The following is a 15,312-nucleotide window of genomic DNA, read 5'->3' on the forward strand; positions in this document are numbered from 1 at the left end:
TATTTCTTTAGACGGGAGGACATCACCATGTATGTACACACAAATACACCTAGCACACAAACACACACACACACACACACACACACACACACACACACACACACACACACACACACACACACACACACACACACACACACACACACACACACACACACACACACACACACACACACACACACACACACACACACACACACACACACACTCTCGCAGTAGCTGCCATTCAGGACAGAGATATTTCTGAGCAGTAATCACAGTGGCAGCCAGCACCTGCTGAGAGTGACAAACTGGGTCAGATAAAGCACATAATTAAAAAAGAACGAGGTGCAACATCACTTGGATTCACAGATGGGTCTGCGTCAAACTCAATGGTTGGGGGGGAGGAAAAAACAAGAGCGGACCTACAGGGAGGATCCGGTATGAGAGAGAATGTGAGGGGAGGAAGTGTGAGAGAGGGAGAGATTGCTGATAAAGACACAACTTTAGCTGAAGATTAACTGAAGTGTCAAGAGAAGTTTAGTGTTTAAGAGACGTCTCACGTCTCTGTGGGAGAGCAGTGTGATCATATGCACCGCACGCACACACACACACACACACACACACAAACACACTCAGACCCATTGAGTATGTATCCCTCTGTGTGAGTGGGAAGACTGATGGGAGAATCTCACCTCTTTCCATCAGCTCTCATTACCAGCCGAGCAGACATGAAAGACTGTGCGGCTCGTGATACTGCGGTAAGGGTGACAGGAGGTGTGGCGCAGCTCGGAAACGCCAAGCACCTCGAGCACACACACAGAGAAACAACGAAACGGAGTGTGTATGTTTATGCGTGTCTGCTTGTGTGTGTGTGTTTAAGCTAGATAACATCTCCTGCCGTTTTTGTTCTTGTCAGTTGTCAGGAGGGTTACAAACAAAAATCTGTAGAATAGCTACACAGGTATGAACAACTATGTACTGTACAGACACTTTGTCATGAAACTTGTTAAGCACTGGCGAATTCACTTTCTCTCTCAAAAATCTAGACACAAATCTGCTGTGTGAAGCTAAGTGTGCTAAAGAAAGTATAAGTTAGTCCAAAGAAAAACATTAATACGCCAAATCATTATCATGCTAATTTTGGACACATACACATCATTTGTTTTTTAAGGGGGAATGAGGGAGGATTTCAACTTCAGCGTGTGTGTGTGTGTGTGTGTGTGTGTGTGTGTGTGTGTGTGTGTGTGTGTGTGTGTGTGTGTGTGTGTGTGTGTGTGTGTGAGAGAGAGAGAGAGAATGAGTGTATGCAGTAGCATCCCTCAGTGGTGCTTATGCTATCCCTATCAAGGTCATACAGCCAGCTGCAAATGACAATCACCGGCCATGAAAGGACTCCTGGGACTAGACCAGTGTGTGTGTGTGTGTGTGCGTGTGTGTGTGTGTGTGTGTGTGTGTGTGTGTGTGTGTGTGTGTGTGTGTGTGTGTGTGTGTGTGTGTGTGTGTGTGTGTGTGTGTGTGTGTGTGTCTGTGTGTGTGTGTGAGGGGAAGCGCTGAAGTGATGGTCTGATTGTGCCTGTGAATGTGAGTGCATTATTGTGCGTCAGTCCCTAAGAGTGCAAGGGTGTGTGTGTATGCGTATGTGTATGTGTATGTGTATGTGTATGTGTATGTGTGTGTGTGTGGGGGGGTGGGTGTGGGTGTGTGTGTGTGGGTGTGGGTGTGGGTGTGTACAAGCATGCCAGACTTGGGCCAGTGCTCTACCTGATTGTCCTGCCACTCCATCCTGCTAATAAGAGACAGGAGGCGAGGTGGAAAGGTCTGGTGAAGACACACACTGTTAGAACTGAAGCGAGTCCTCAGCACAGGACGGAGGGAAAACAATGGCGCTAATTAACTGGCTTTGATTGGTTATCCAGGCCTCCGCTAATCATTACCCATCAGCCACTGTATCCTCAGCCAATCACAACAAAGCATGAAAGGAGCAACAATCAAGAGAGGGACAAGAGAGTCATTAAGCGGCAAGACTGTGTTCAAAGGGTGAAATTGTAGTTTTTAAAGGAAGCTTTATTTCATATATCTTGTCTTTGCTCCCTCATTTATGTTATGTTCTGTTCTTTCTTCGCCTTACTTTCAAGGTGACAAATGATAGTCATTTTCATTTACCCAAATATAAAAAAGGTTTGAAAATTGCAGCACTTTAAGGGTTATGAAAGCATATTTCAGGACGATTTAGGTAAAAAGGCTATATAACAAAAAAAGTACAGACAATGAATCTGAAGAAGTTTGAATGTAAAGCCTGGAGACATGGAGAAATGCTATGGATGCTAACGTTAGCGTGCTCAGGCGGCAGGAGGAGCAATCACTCAGTCTTGCTTAAGCTCATGCAAGGACAACATCTCTTGGGCAGTTCACACCCGACAAATCTGTTTTTTATCGATTCTCATCTGTTTTTTCTAAGCTCCTCTCATCATAATGGATTTCACATCTGCTCGATGTGTCTGGGGGTCCTTGCATGAATTGCATTTGACGTCAGAAGGTTTTTAACTCACCGCCGGCGAACATCCGCCACAAACGGGCATGATTAACATTGTGAAAGCAGACGGGGAGGAAAAGAAGGAAGGGAACTTTCTGGTCTTCCTAAAACAATTAAGAGAGTTAATTAGATTAAATGATGAGGCCTGCTTTCTAACGTAACATCCCAAAACACATCTTGCTTACTTCCTGTTTGAAAGCTCAGATTCCTGGTTAGAAATGTGTGTTTTAAGAAGGAGCAACGAGATACAGAAGCCCTTTTTGCACGGGACAAGTATTTAGGGACGCAACGTTATTTAGATATTACATTACATTACATATTACACATTACACATTACACATTACACAGATATAAGCTATATAATACACAAGTATGACAATTATAAAAATTACTTTAAAATACAAACGTATTTTTTTAGAGTTTAATATTCACAAAGACCCCTTCCTCTGTGGGCTGTGTACATTGGTCTCAATGCTGTGTAGTTGATGAACCCGTTAGATTTGCACCCAAAATGCTGTCAAAACTTTTATTTATAATTGCAAACACAGCCTCTATAATTTTGACGAGGAAAAGGCAGAAAAACAGCCTGGAGGAAAAATAAATATGTCTAAAGTCTGTTCCCAAACCACAGAAAGTAAATGGCAATTCACATGGGACTCATTATACCACATGACCTCTGGGTTTGGTGACATATGGTAGTGCAGCTAACTTAGCAGAGTTTGTATTAAAAAAATGAAGTGGAATAACAAACATGCTGATTAGCACATGATTCAGATCACAGAAGCCCTTCACCATTATTAGAAAATATAGGTAATACTGCTCCTGTGACAATATAATTAAGGATAACATGCAGAGGAGAGAATAACATGCTCAAAACTGAGTTATAAAGGAAGAACAAGTCAAATGTAACAGTTGACGGACAACAGGTCTCTTGACATTTGACTTGTTCAGCTTTGTGAAGCACCTTGAGATGACGTTGTTTTTAAAGTGTGCTATATAAATCAAATGTATTATTATTATTAGAGGAGGGAGACGGACTGACAGGCAGAGCAAATCAGGGTGCAGCCGACTCTGACACCACGGAACAAAGGTGCCAGACATGTCTATTCTCCTCACTATATTAGCTGGGGCTACGGCCAAACCAGACCCTCATTCCTCTCACCAACAGGACTTTATTGGAGCCGTCATGTCAATTCATACACGTTGTGTTGATTTGCGAGCTGGTAAGAAAGGGTTACAACAGGTTGAATTGCTGACAGCTCCAGTGCAGTGTGGAAACGTTAAAATGGCTTTGTACAGTAGATGTAGTGTTTGAGAATCCATGGTGATGCATCTGAGATTTCAATATGTTATTTAATAGGGCTGCGTGTGGGCTTTGTTTTTTAGAATGAATTGAATTAGTGAGGTACTGTTATTGGATTTTTGGAATTAGAAGGTGTCTAGTATGGAAATTAATTCAGTTTTGTGGAAGGCCTATTTAGCAGTAATGACCCCAAACAGCACATGGCTACAACCTACTAATGCAGTAGGAGATGAGATGGCCAGCAGTCCAACACAGGGCTAACACACGTGTATAGACAAACCTAGCTATGAGTTTTCTGATGGTCTAACCTACTTTTCTTTGGCACTTGTACAGAAACGCACTCACATGTTGAGAAAATGTAAACTTCAAACAGAAAGGCCCCTGCAGGTTCTGAGGGCCAGAACATTCTGACTATAGGGAGGCAACAGAAAGAGAAATGTGACAGGTGATCTGGCGGGATTAGGTTGATTTTGGACCATATATGATTAAATATTCAGAACAGTGTTTTAATTGCAAATGGTGTCAGTATCTAAAACATGCATAACTGACATTTGGAGCATGTGTTTCAAATGTGCCTCATATCAACTGATTGTATGGATAATCCCTTTTCTTCTGAAGTTAAGGAAAACTTGATTGAAAGAAACTTGCAATCAAGCAATTACCAAATGTCACTATGCACCTTACTGTATTTCACTATTTGACTTCTACATTAACCATTTACAGGTATTCCTTATGGAATGGTGGCCTTGGGTTAGCTTGCTTTATAATTTTATTAACATTTTTAAATTTACATATATTGTAGATTCCAGCAGAAATATGACATCTGTATTGTGCATCTATCCCCACTCTTAACAAAACATGTCAACTAACACAAACATATTCATCACATAAAGACTGGCTGACAGCTATCTGTCAAACCATCACACGTTGGTTATCACCTGTGATTGGCCTGCCACAGGATTTAATAGAAACCCAGTTTACTTGACATTGAGAAAATTGCAATTTGGAACCTCCATGAGATGAAGAGAAGAACTAGTCAAAAGTGGAGCCTTGCTGATGGCTTTCATTAGAAAATCAAACAGGTGCCACATAGAATAGACACTAATACAAACATAACAAAGGAAAGTCAAATACTAAACTTTCCACAAAGATGACTAATCCAGTTAAAGTGTTTAAATATGTTTTGCTAGATTTGTATTTACAGCATTGCCTCCCACACTCACTACAGTACACAGCTCAGGGAATACAACAGATGGCTTACTTCTGCGACAAATGCAGGTACATTTGAGCACTCTTGGAAAAGGAAGGTTATTGTCTTTGGAAAAAATCGTATTGGTGTTGAGTGACAAAGGGGCAAACAAAAGTCCTGGAAGAACTATTCCAAACGTTTAAGGGTTTATGCGCAATGGTTAGCAATGTTCATTGAAATGAATTGGGAGCAAATTTGGGACAAGGTACCTAGCTGTCTTACTACATACAAATGATAAGGGATGTGCAATCACACTACACTGAATGCTTGGTCAGATAAATAATAAAATAACTGAAAGGACAGTACTGAGGAGGACTTTTTTCTTCCTTGAACACAGAGGTTACACGGCCTTCTCTTGAGAATAACGGCTGACTCACACATTGCCCCGGACATGAGCAATAGAAGGTTTGAGAAATAAACATTGAAACTACTTGAGCTATGATTGATGTTTCCTCCAGAAAAATTGAGCAGTCTTTAAAAAATGGTCCTATCAGCAGGGACTGAAGTGGCGTGTGTAAGAAACACATTTAAGCATATCAATTTCATTGGATGCTCCGGCTGCTGTGTGAGTTGTTGTGAGCTGTTTATGGACCCCCAAAGGAGGGCAGGGGAGAGACCTCTGTATCAAAACAATTCCAAAGCTAGCAGGAGGTGTGACATAAACAACAAGGGTCTTACCCTTCCCCTGTGAGTCCCGCTGACAGCCAACCCACCCTTATCCCACCAGCACACACACACGTACTTTTGCAGATTTGCATGCACGCGCACAGTCATACATGTCAAGCCCTCGCAATCTCACCCCTCCCCTTCTTCCTGCTGCTTATCTCACCCAGAGAAGGAGGGAGCATGAAAAATGAATGGTTTCCATATGGAAATGGTAGGTTGCGTAAGAAGAGGAAAGCCATTGGTGTGGAAAATCAATTTCGCCAAGTTGCTCACATATAGCCTCTATTGGGTAAAATAGCCCACATTAGGCTGTCTTCTCATGCAAAGCTGACTGCGGCGGTAGGGGAGAAGGATGGAGGGATACAGGCAAGAGGGGAGGATGGATGGAATTTTCAGGGGGACCATTTGGGGCCACAATGAAGGAATGGGGAGAAACAATTCATGTCATGCTCTGTGCGTCCATTTCCTCACATGAATATATTAAAGTGCTATAACATGGGCTATATCAGCTACACCCATAGCAGGTCAATAGCGTACTGTGGAAATAATTTGTGACCAAATGTATCTGATGAGTCTTGTTCCTCACTGTAATCTGCCTGTAGTTCACCAAGGGGAGGAATCTGCACAACCCCCTGTGGACTACAGTTGTCCATCCTGGTATCTCCGGGCCCTTGAGTAGCTTCACAGGGACCACATTGAGCACAGTGCTGCTATGTGCTGGGGGCCCAGGTTCTGTGCTTTGGTCATGCTCTCCAGGGAGCAATTATCTATTATATGCAGGGCTCCGAATGGAATATATTTTCATGTTGGTGTCTGCCAGGCATTGTGAGATACGGTAGATCTTGTAGCGCCCCGGTCTTATCTAGAACAAAGCTACTTGACACTTAGAGATACATCACAGCTTCGTAACCCATGGTAAGATAAATGTAGAGCCTTACACAGGGTCCAACATGAATGGTTGTTGGTTGACCATTTGTCTTAAAGGGGACCGATCATGCAAAATGCACTTTTTGATGTATTTGATACATAAATATGTGTCCCCGGTGTGTCAGGGAACTCACGCAGCGTCAGAAAATAAAACCCTCTCTCTTTTCCTCCGTACCCAAATCTCTAAAAACGGGGGTACAACGGAGCTGATCCAGATTTGCGTCCGATATGATGTAATATCGGAAATGTGGACCCATGGCACTATCAGAAAGTTGCTATCAGAAACAATGCCCGACTGTTTTGGACGTAATATGGTCGGTGTTTACATTAGCATTGCTAACACTCAGAGCTAACCTGTACTGGAGAGCATGTGTGTGAAGAAGCAGGAAATAAAAAGGAACTCACCTTGTGGTATAACCGGCAAGAGAGAAAGCCTTTGAGCTCCATACTGTTTCAGAAATAATCCTTGATAATCCATGATATGGCGTTTCATCACCGCAGAATTTAGTTTAGACAGTAGCTGCCGGGTCCCGCATGAGCTCAGCCCCCTCCTTTTTTTTTTTATCAATTTTTTTTTTTTTAAAGCTTTATACTCAAAATCAGCACTTTTGAAACAGGAAGTGAAATAGAGGGATATGAGGCATGTCTAGAATGGGTGATCTGTTTGGTATTTTGAGCAAAACACTTCATAGACATGTTTTTTATATATTTGTATATATCTGAGACCTATGCTATTGCCTAAAAATAGCATGATAGGTGACCTTTAAGAAAACTCAGGTAATATGATGAAGCTGGAAAGTGAAACTGTGCTGTTTGTTTTCAGAGGAAATTAACGGAAGAGTTATTGGAGGAGTTCCATGCGTTACTTAAAGTGGACTTATCATGCTATATTTGAATAATATATTGTAGGGCCATACCGATATACATGTCTGCGAATTTATTTTTTCAAAATACCAAACAGATCATGCATTTTAGCCATGCCTCATTTAGCTCTATTTGCTCTTTTCCAGCCCTGTTTTTGCACGGGCTGATTCTGTGACGTAGCTTTAATGCAAATGAGCTGCAGCTGACCACGCCCCCCTGCAGGAGAGGGGAGCGTGCTTTGAGATCAGCTGCTGGGCTGTCAGAAGAGGGGGAGAAAAAGAGATCTCCGTCCTCCGTGTTTTATTCTTATATGATTATATAGAGTCATTATTCATTTGTTTTAAAGCTCAATAAATAACAAAGAAGACCTTTGACCGGCACTTTTCTAATTTTGTCCGGAAGATTTCAACTTTAACGGACATGTTGACCGGCGAAAAAAAATCTAACTGAAACTCTGCCGCACGGTCCCCTCGTTCCTTGGAAGAGGCGGAGAGGTGGGTGTTTGTCATCTGCTGGTGGACTACCGGAGAGAATTACAGTGCTTGCCTCGACGGGGAGGGATTGCATTGAATTAAAGCAGCAGGAGCAAACGCTTGCCTCGGGGAGGGAGAAAAAGAGCGGAGAATAAACAGAAGGGCAACCATGGCAACCATGGCAACCATGCGCGGGAAGTCTTCTTCGCTGCTTTTGTGGCAGACTACAGCGCCACTTACAGGCCTGGCATATGTACTACAGCGTCTCCAGCGCTTTCGAGCGGCAATGGCCGGCCGTGGCCCAACCCCACATTCCCCTGATAGGTGGAGAGTTGGCCATATAGGCGGAGCGCCTCGTTCCTGACGTCAGAGGATTTTCAAATCTGTATCAGTCTGTATCAGATCCGTTGCAGCCCCGTTTTTAGAGATTTGGGTATGGAGGAAAAGAGAGAGGGTTGTGTTTTCTGACACTTGGTGAGTTCCCTGACACACCGGGAACACATATTCATGTATAAAAGACAAAAGTGCATTTTGCATGATAGGTCCCCTTTAAGGACACACAATTAATAATCCGCCGGATAAATAATAGGCTGTGTCACATCTTATTTGGCCTGTTCAAGAGGGGTCGAAGGGAAAAGTAAAATCTTTCATCAGTGACAAAACAATTAATAATGCCAGGCAATACAATAGCATGCTTTGGAGAATCATGCAGGTCTTGATCTCTGAGAATTTGGAGTAATGATATCATACAACTTTCACTTCTCTTTTTTGCAGTTTTAGCATTGCCTTGGTGACTGCAGGGCTGATTAACTTCAGAATATAAACAAATTAACCTCGATGAAAAACTGTAATGTTACAAAATAATATATATTATATTTTCTCATATCAGGCTATAATGAGTGTATACTGGCTGTATGCCTGATTACCAGATCCTGGTGCTATCTACTAATGCAGGACCTCTAGCCTTTCCAACTGGAAATATATATTGATTCTGTTAAATGCTATAACTCTTTATTAAATAACAACTTTGGTTTAAGCTTGTATATTTGTTCTTTTCTTACCAGAAGGTGATTAAGTGTGGAATTTCCACCACACTTGCAAACAGAGATGACCTCATGTTCTATCTACACTGTGAAGTTGTAAAGTTGCGACGCTCTCATGGTAACAAAATATGTCCACAGACACACACTGACTTACAAGGTGAATATAATACCAGCGTCGCTGTTGCCGCTAGTAATAAAACATTCCTTTGCGTGAGTGACCTTTTCTTTATTTATCACCTGCAGCAATTTATGAAACATAAAACATAAAAACATGTTAAACTTTATTATCATGTAAGACAACCTTGAATAACTTTAAGGTTGTTTTTGTATGTGCTTGGGCCTTTGTTATGTCCTTCAAGTACCTTTAATAACATATAATGTTATTTAACTGAGTATGGGAAGAACCACATTTTGTGCAGAACTCACACATACTTTTTAAAGAGGTTAGAATCATAAGAGAAACACCTCTCAAGTATCAGGACATGTTGGCATTTCAACCTAATGGTGATTTAACCTCCTCTAAAATTAATATGAGGGACATTTTCTAGCCTCAAAATGTGATGTATTTATTATGTTTAAGATTTAATAGGAAGGAAATTACCTGATGCAATACTTCAGGAAATAAATGACTTTTCTGACTAACTTGCAATGCCTTTCCTGAAGTAGTATAGTACTTGTTTGAGCTATAAATAAACATGGACATCTATATGTGTTCATCATAATCAGTAAGATGACTTAATTGTACTGACCAGAACCACATTCCTTTTTAATGATTGCTCTTACATGTGGAAGCATTCTATAAAATATAAGTGTGATCATATGAGCTCATGTACTCTATTACCTAAGCGCATTCATGCATGGCCACCTGAATTAAAATACATACTGACACGTTATTTCAAGCCTGTATAACGTTATTGAATGCACACATGAACACAGTTTGTGTGTTGAATATTATTTGATGCTCACGATAGCCGATTTTACTCTTACATGAGTTACTTGCCCTGAAGCCAAAGAAAAGTTAACCTCAGCTCTCTGAACAATGGAGCGGTGGTTAACCTCACATTATTCATCACCCATGCTCACACATTTTAGACCAATTTTAGATGATCGTTTCATCTATCCCTACAAAAAGGATCCCACAGAATCTAAATGAGCCCCTCTGAAAACATCCTGACCAGGATTACCAAAACATCTGCTCCCACACTGTTGAGTAAACAAGATAAACATTGAAAAAAGTCAGGAGATTATTACATCATCATAACAAAAAGTGTAAGAGAAAAACCTTGTAGTTGCTCTAAATACTTCCAATCTTCCCGCACATTTCCAACAGGATGTAATTGATTGTGCAGCACCTCTTGTCACCCTCTGTCTGAAACCAGAGCCCGGTCTGTTGTGATTGGTTAACCCCTTAGAGATGTCCCGCCTCTTAGCCTATCACGTACACTGTGTTAGAGCGCTAGGCAATAGAAGCGCAAGTGTTACACTGTGATGTCACTATGTTTCAGGCAGGGCTGGGGTGTGTTGGGGAGAAACATCTGCTGGACGGAATACTATGGGATACTAGCCTTTGCAGACCATTTACATGCACAAAAACCTATAAAACAAATCAATGTTCTGTCTTTGCTACTAAGATCAGGCAACAATATGTATTTCAAATGTTTATTTCCACAATCAATGATTCAGTCATTTGTTGGTGTGTAATACACAGCTCTTCAGTTGCATAGGTAAATATTAGTTTTAAAGATTGTCTTGTTTTCCAGATCCCCGATTTCAGAACTGGTTAAAGCTCCACTTAGAAGGTAAAAATGGCAGCAGTATGTAAAAGGGGATTACTTAAATTATAAGAATGACTGTGAAGAATTGATCAAAGCCTCCATTTATTATATTTAGTTTACCTGCAAATTGTCACATTTATTTCTTCTGAGTCATTGCCAACATTTAAAAAGATATATATATCTAAAAGGAAAATATGTGTCATTATATTGAATGGTTAAGGTAAGCCCGACCTGCGGCGGACATCAAGGATTACAATGCTGCATCCTGAATTCAAACAACATGCATCGCAAACCACATGCATCGCAGTAAACAAAAACAGCAGCCTTGTGAAACTCTCTCCATTTGTGACTGATAAAACAGCCCACCTCTTGTCTTTGTATTAAGTGGCCAATAATGGAAGCTTTTACTGTGTTTACTAATCACAGCAATGTCATGTTAAAATGTCTGAGCAAGGAAAAAAACACTTCAATATGGATTGACTTTGACTAGTTTTCACTCTATGATAAAGTGATTATTTTCAGGAATGTATTCACACAGCCCTTTTTTAAAGTAAACAAAGAAAAATGGCTTCTCTTTTCAGCAAGCAAAGCCATTATAGTATTGCTGTTAATTACACCCACACTAATAACACTTTCTGCTTTGTTTGCTGGCAGAATGTCCTGAATATTTGTTAAATCTGTATTCAGCAAGTATTAATGTTTTAAAGGTGGAGAGTTCTTGCTCTGTTTCTATGAGGCCGGTCATGAGTCCACTGAGTGACATGCCCTCTGATCTGGGACGGCAAGTCAGTCACTGTCAGATTTAGATACGGAGTAAAGTATTATTTTGCATAGATAGGTTCTTTGGCCATTGTGTAGCAGACAACAGCAGCAGTCAGAAGATTTTTATGCAAAACTGCTGCAGGCACTAAACTTTGTTATTTAAAGGGCAGCAAAGCAGCAGAATTCTGCTTAAGGAATTTTGTAAATGTGTAGAATCTACATCAAATGTAACTTGTAACTGAATACCTTTTACATTTTATATTTACATTTAGTTGTGCATGCCCTTTTATCTAATAGTGTTTTGTCTCTTCACTTTTGCTGTAACCATGTTCATTTCCCCTCTGTGGGATAATAAAGGAATTCTGATTCTGAAATGGTGACCAAATAATTGTGCAAGTGAAAGACGCATAAAGAGCTCTGATTGAAATGTGCCTGTGTTTAAGCTCAACTGAGGCTAAAACTAATTCAGAGCAATACAATAGGGTTAGGTTAGGGTTAGGCTTAGCCCTAAACCTCAGGCTTTCTGTTGGAGCTATTCATTGAGTTATGTTATTTAGTAGGGAGTAGGATACTCTTGCCAGAACATTGAAAATGTTTCCTGCGGAAGAGCTGCTTAATGTTGCCGCAGCGGCAGTTTATTTTTTAATTACATTTTCAGTTTAATTTCTTTATTTCGCCGCTCGTAAAAAACCTTGAGAACTTTTGTTGATATTCTATATGGATGTATACAACAGCGGAATAGGAACATTTTCCCTGAAGGCTGTACTGGACAACAGCTTTACCATTTGAGTATCAGAGTAACTGTTTCACTGCCATTTGATGAACATTAACAAAGTTCAATTCAGCCATGTGCATAGAACAAAATATTTCAGATTGTTTTCTGGATAACAAACAAAAACATTGGGATATTAATGAGACTTTAAATGCAATGAGTGATACTACTTCCGTATTGAGTAGAAAACGGAGCATCACGTTTTCCATATAGGATTGGCATTTTATCCGGAATAAGTTGTGTTTTTGTAAAACAGCCAATGTAAAAAGACAGTGATTACACTAAAACAAAAAACAAAAATACTATGTAGTGATTGAATTGTATGTCTGTGTATGTCCTGTAGCTGTGTATATGACATCAAAACCTTTGAACCTTTTGAGATCAATTCTTTGATCATGTACGATAGGCCTTTTCCTGTCTTTTGGCTAAGGAATTACTTTTTCTTGTTATGACAAAGAATGACTTAGATTCTGTTGGGGAATCACCTGAGTTTATGAGAGGACCATCTGTCACTTACCTTGCCAATGACCCTGGGGAAGGGAGCTCTCTGGTTCTCAGTTATGATCATAGGAGGGACCAGCAGGGATCTCTTGGAACGGGGTGGGACCATGTTGCCGACACCCAGAATGTCCTAAAAGACAATGGAAGAGAACAATATTGTTGAACTTTGAAATAACAAATATTTTATATTTCATGCGTGTAAGCCTTTCCTTAAATGATTACACCTCTATAGGCTGAAGGGTGTCTGTACACCTGGACACCAGCCGAGAGATATTAAATACACACACAGAGACAAACACACACACACATTAATTAAAAAATGTTTCTTAAATCTCAATCTCGATATATATATAGCAGCCATTCCATTCCAGTGTCTGTTGAATTCCAACACAGAGAAATATTCTAGATTAAATCTATAGAAAAAATAAAACAAATGCATTTTACTCAAACACATACCTATAAATAGTAAAACCATAGAAACTGTTAATGCTGCAGTGGTCTTTTATTTTTATTTTTTTGAACTACTTAACATTAATTTAGTTAAAATGTATTTCAAGTATTCTGTCATTCTGTACACATTTTTTTTTCAATTACTCTGGCTCTGTTTGCGTCTTTCACGCCCAGTACCTTGAGGTTTCATTTAAAAAAAGGGTTGGAAAAAGTGTCATTCACACACTGTAGGTGCAATTCTACAGTGAATTTAGAGGCAACAGCTTGCCTCTAATTTGGCAACAACAAATACTTAGAGAAAGAAGCTAAGGTGTATGTGTTATGATTGAGATGCTACTTTGCATCAATCAACTTTTCCCTAATTCTCCAATAAAGCATAAATGAACAGTCAGTATTTTTCCTAGTGTACACTCTCAGCAGGGAACTTGTAAATCCAAAATCCCCCACCCAATGCAAGAGTGCAACATTTTGTATGATGGATCTCGGGATATTGATCACCTGCTCAAAGACTTTTTCTGCAGCGTGCATGTCTGTTCTGTAAATGTATGTCCTAAGGGGTGTCAAACTCAATATCATCGCGGGCCACATCAGCATTAAGGTTGCACTCAAAGGGCTGGTTGTAACTTTAAGACTATATAAATATATATATATGTTTTATATTACATTATTGCCTCTGCATTGGATTATTAGCGGATAGGGTAATAACTTCATAATTAACTACGTCTGAGAGCAGAAGTTTAGGGCAAATCATTTCAAATAATTGCAAGTCTCTTCAGTGCGCATGTCACAAAATGAGATGCATTGTGGGACATCTAGTTTATGGACATCTTGCTTCTGTAAAGTGTCATGAAACCATATAATAAATGTATTGTATTTTTTGCAAGCTCTTGCGGGTCAAATAAAATGAAGTCGGAGGCCGGATCTGGCCCCCGGGCCTTGAGTTTGACACCCCTAAGGTCTTCTTTGAAAAAATGATGGTACCCAAAAGACATTGGGATATATTTGTCTCAAATTGTCTTTGCATAAATAAGTCAGAAAGCCAACCTCTATTGGTGAAGTGGTAAAATATTGGGAACCATTTAAAATTGATATTTATTTTCTGTTCAAAAATGCAAATGTGGTGTACATCAAAATAAAATAACGAAATCTTTCTAGGTAAATTTAACGTAGAAACATCAAACCACTGAGCCACTCTTTGATGAGCACCACGAACAGCAATTGGAAGCTAAAAACAATCAATGTTGAGATTAAAAAGAGAAACTCTGCACCTTCAATTAAATGTATGTTCATGTTGTCTCCCTTTTCGCTGCTAAGACAATGAGTACCTCTTTTCTTCTTTTATTATAAAAAACAATTACTAAAAAATGTTTTGACATTAAACAGTTACTATGTTTAACACAAGTCTGGTCGTCCCCAAGCCACCACAGTCCTTGTCCACACAGAGCCAGTCACTTCCTAAACGTTGAGCACAATGACCGAACAATGAGAGAGAGAAAGAAACAGCACAGCAACAAGCCCAGTCATTGAGCCCCGTGTACAGTTTCAATAAAAAATGGAAAACACTGACCTCAGGTTTGTGTGCTTTAATTTGCAATGCAAATAGTCTCTTTTGTCCTTCATCTTTTATAGCCTACTGTGCAACCATTTATTGACAATATGCACTGCACACAGGTATGGTTGTGAAGTTGTGTGTGTGTGCAGGGGACTGTTTGCGTTTACTGTTCACACTCCTGTTCTCGGCTGACAGGGACTCTGGCAGCACTCTCACCCCTGTCAGAATGACGGAAAGAGAACAGGTAAGGGGGAAAAACTGAGCCATTTGTTTACAGCACAGCGGCGACACTCTGACATTGAGGGCAGCGGCTAACACTCCCACACCTAAACGCCTCACTCGTCCACCTCCACCAGCTGCATAGGTCAGAGGGAACACAATGTCACAGTAATCATAAACACAACCCGACCAGAACAAACCAAAGACACACTGAGCGGTCTCTAAAATGGCCACTCTTATC

The 15,312-nt window shown here is 40.3% G+C and overlaps 1 protein-coding gene across 1 annotated transcript in view; it reads right to left on the reverse strand.

Annotated features, from left to right (window-relative positions):
- The window catches only part of cdh13 (cadherin 13, H-cadherin (heart)), a 361,634-nt gene that overhangs the window by 206,320 nt on the left and 140,002 nt on the right, over nucleotides 1–15,312 (reverse strand). Inside the window, exon 4 of the mRNA XM_034141757.1 lies at nucleotides 12,867–12,980. Coding sequence (XP_033997648.1) covers nucleotides 12,867–12,980 — 114 coding nt within the window. The remainder of the gene's footprint in view (nucleotides 1–12,866; nucleotides 12,981–15,312) is intronic.

The sequence above is a fragment of the Trematomus bernacchii genome, unplaced genomic scaffold (genome assembly GCF_902827165.1).
Source record: "Trematomus bernacchii unplaced genomic scaffold, fTreBer1.1, whole genome shotgun sequence".
Lineage (NCBI taxonomy): Eukaryota > Metazoa > Chordata > Actinopteri > Perciformes > Nototheniidae > Trematomus > Trematomus bernacchii.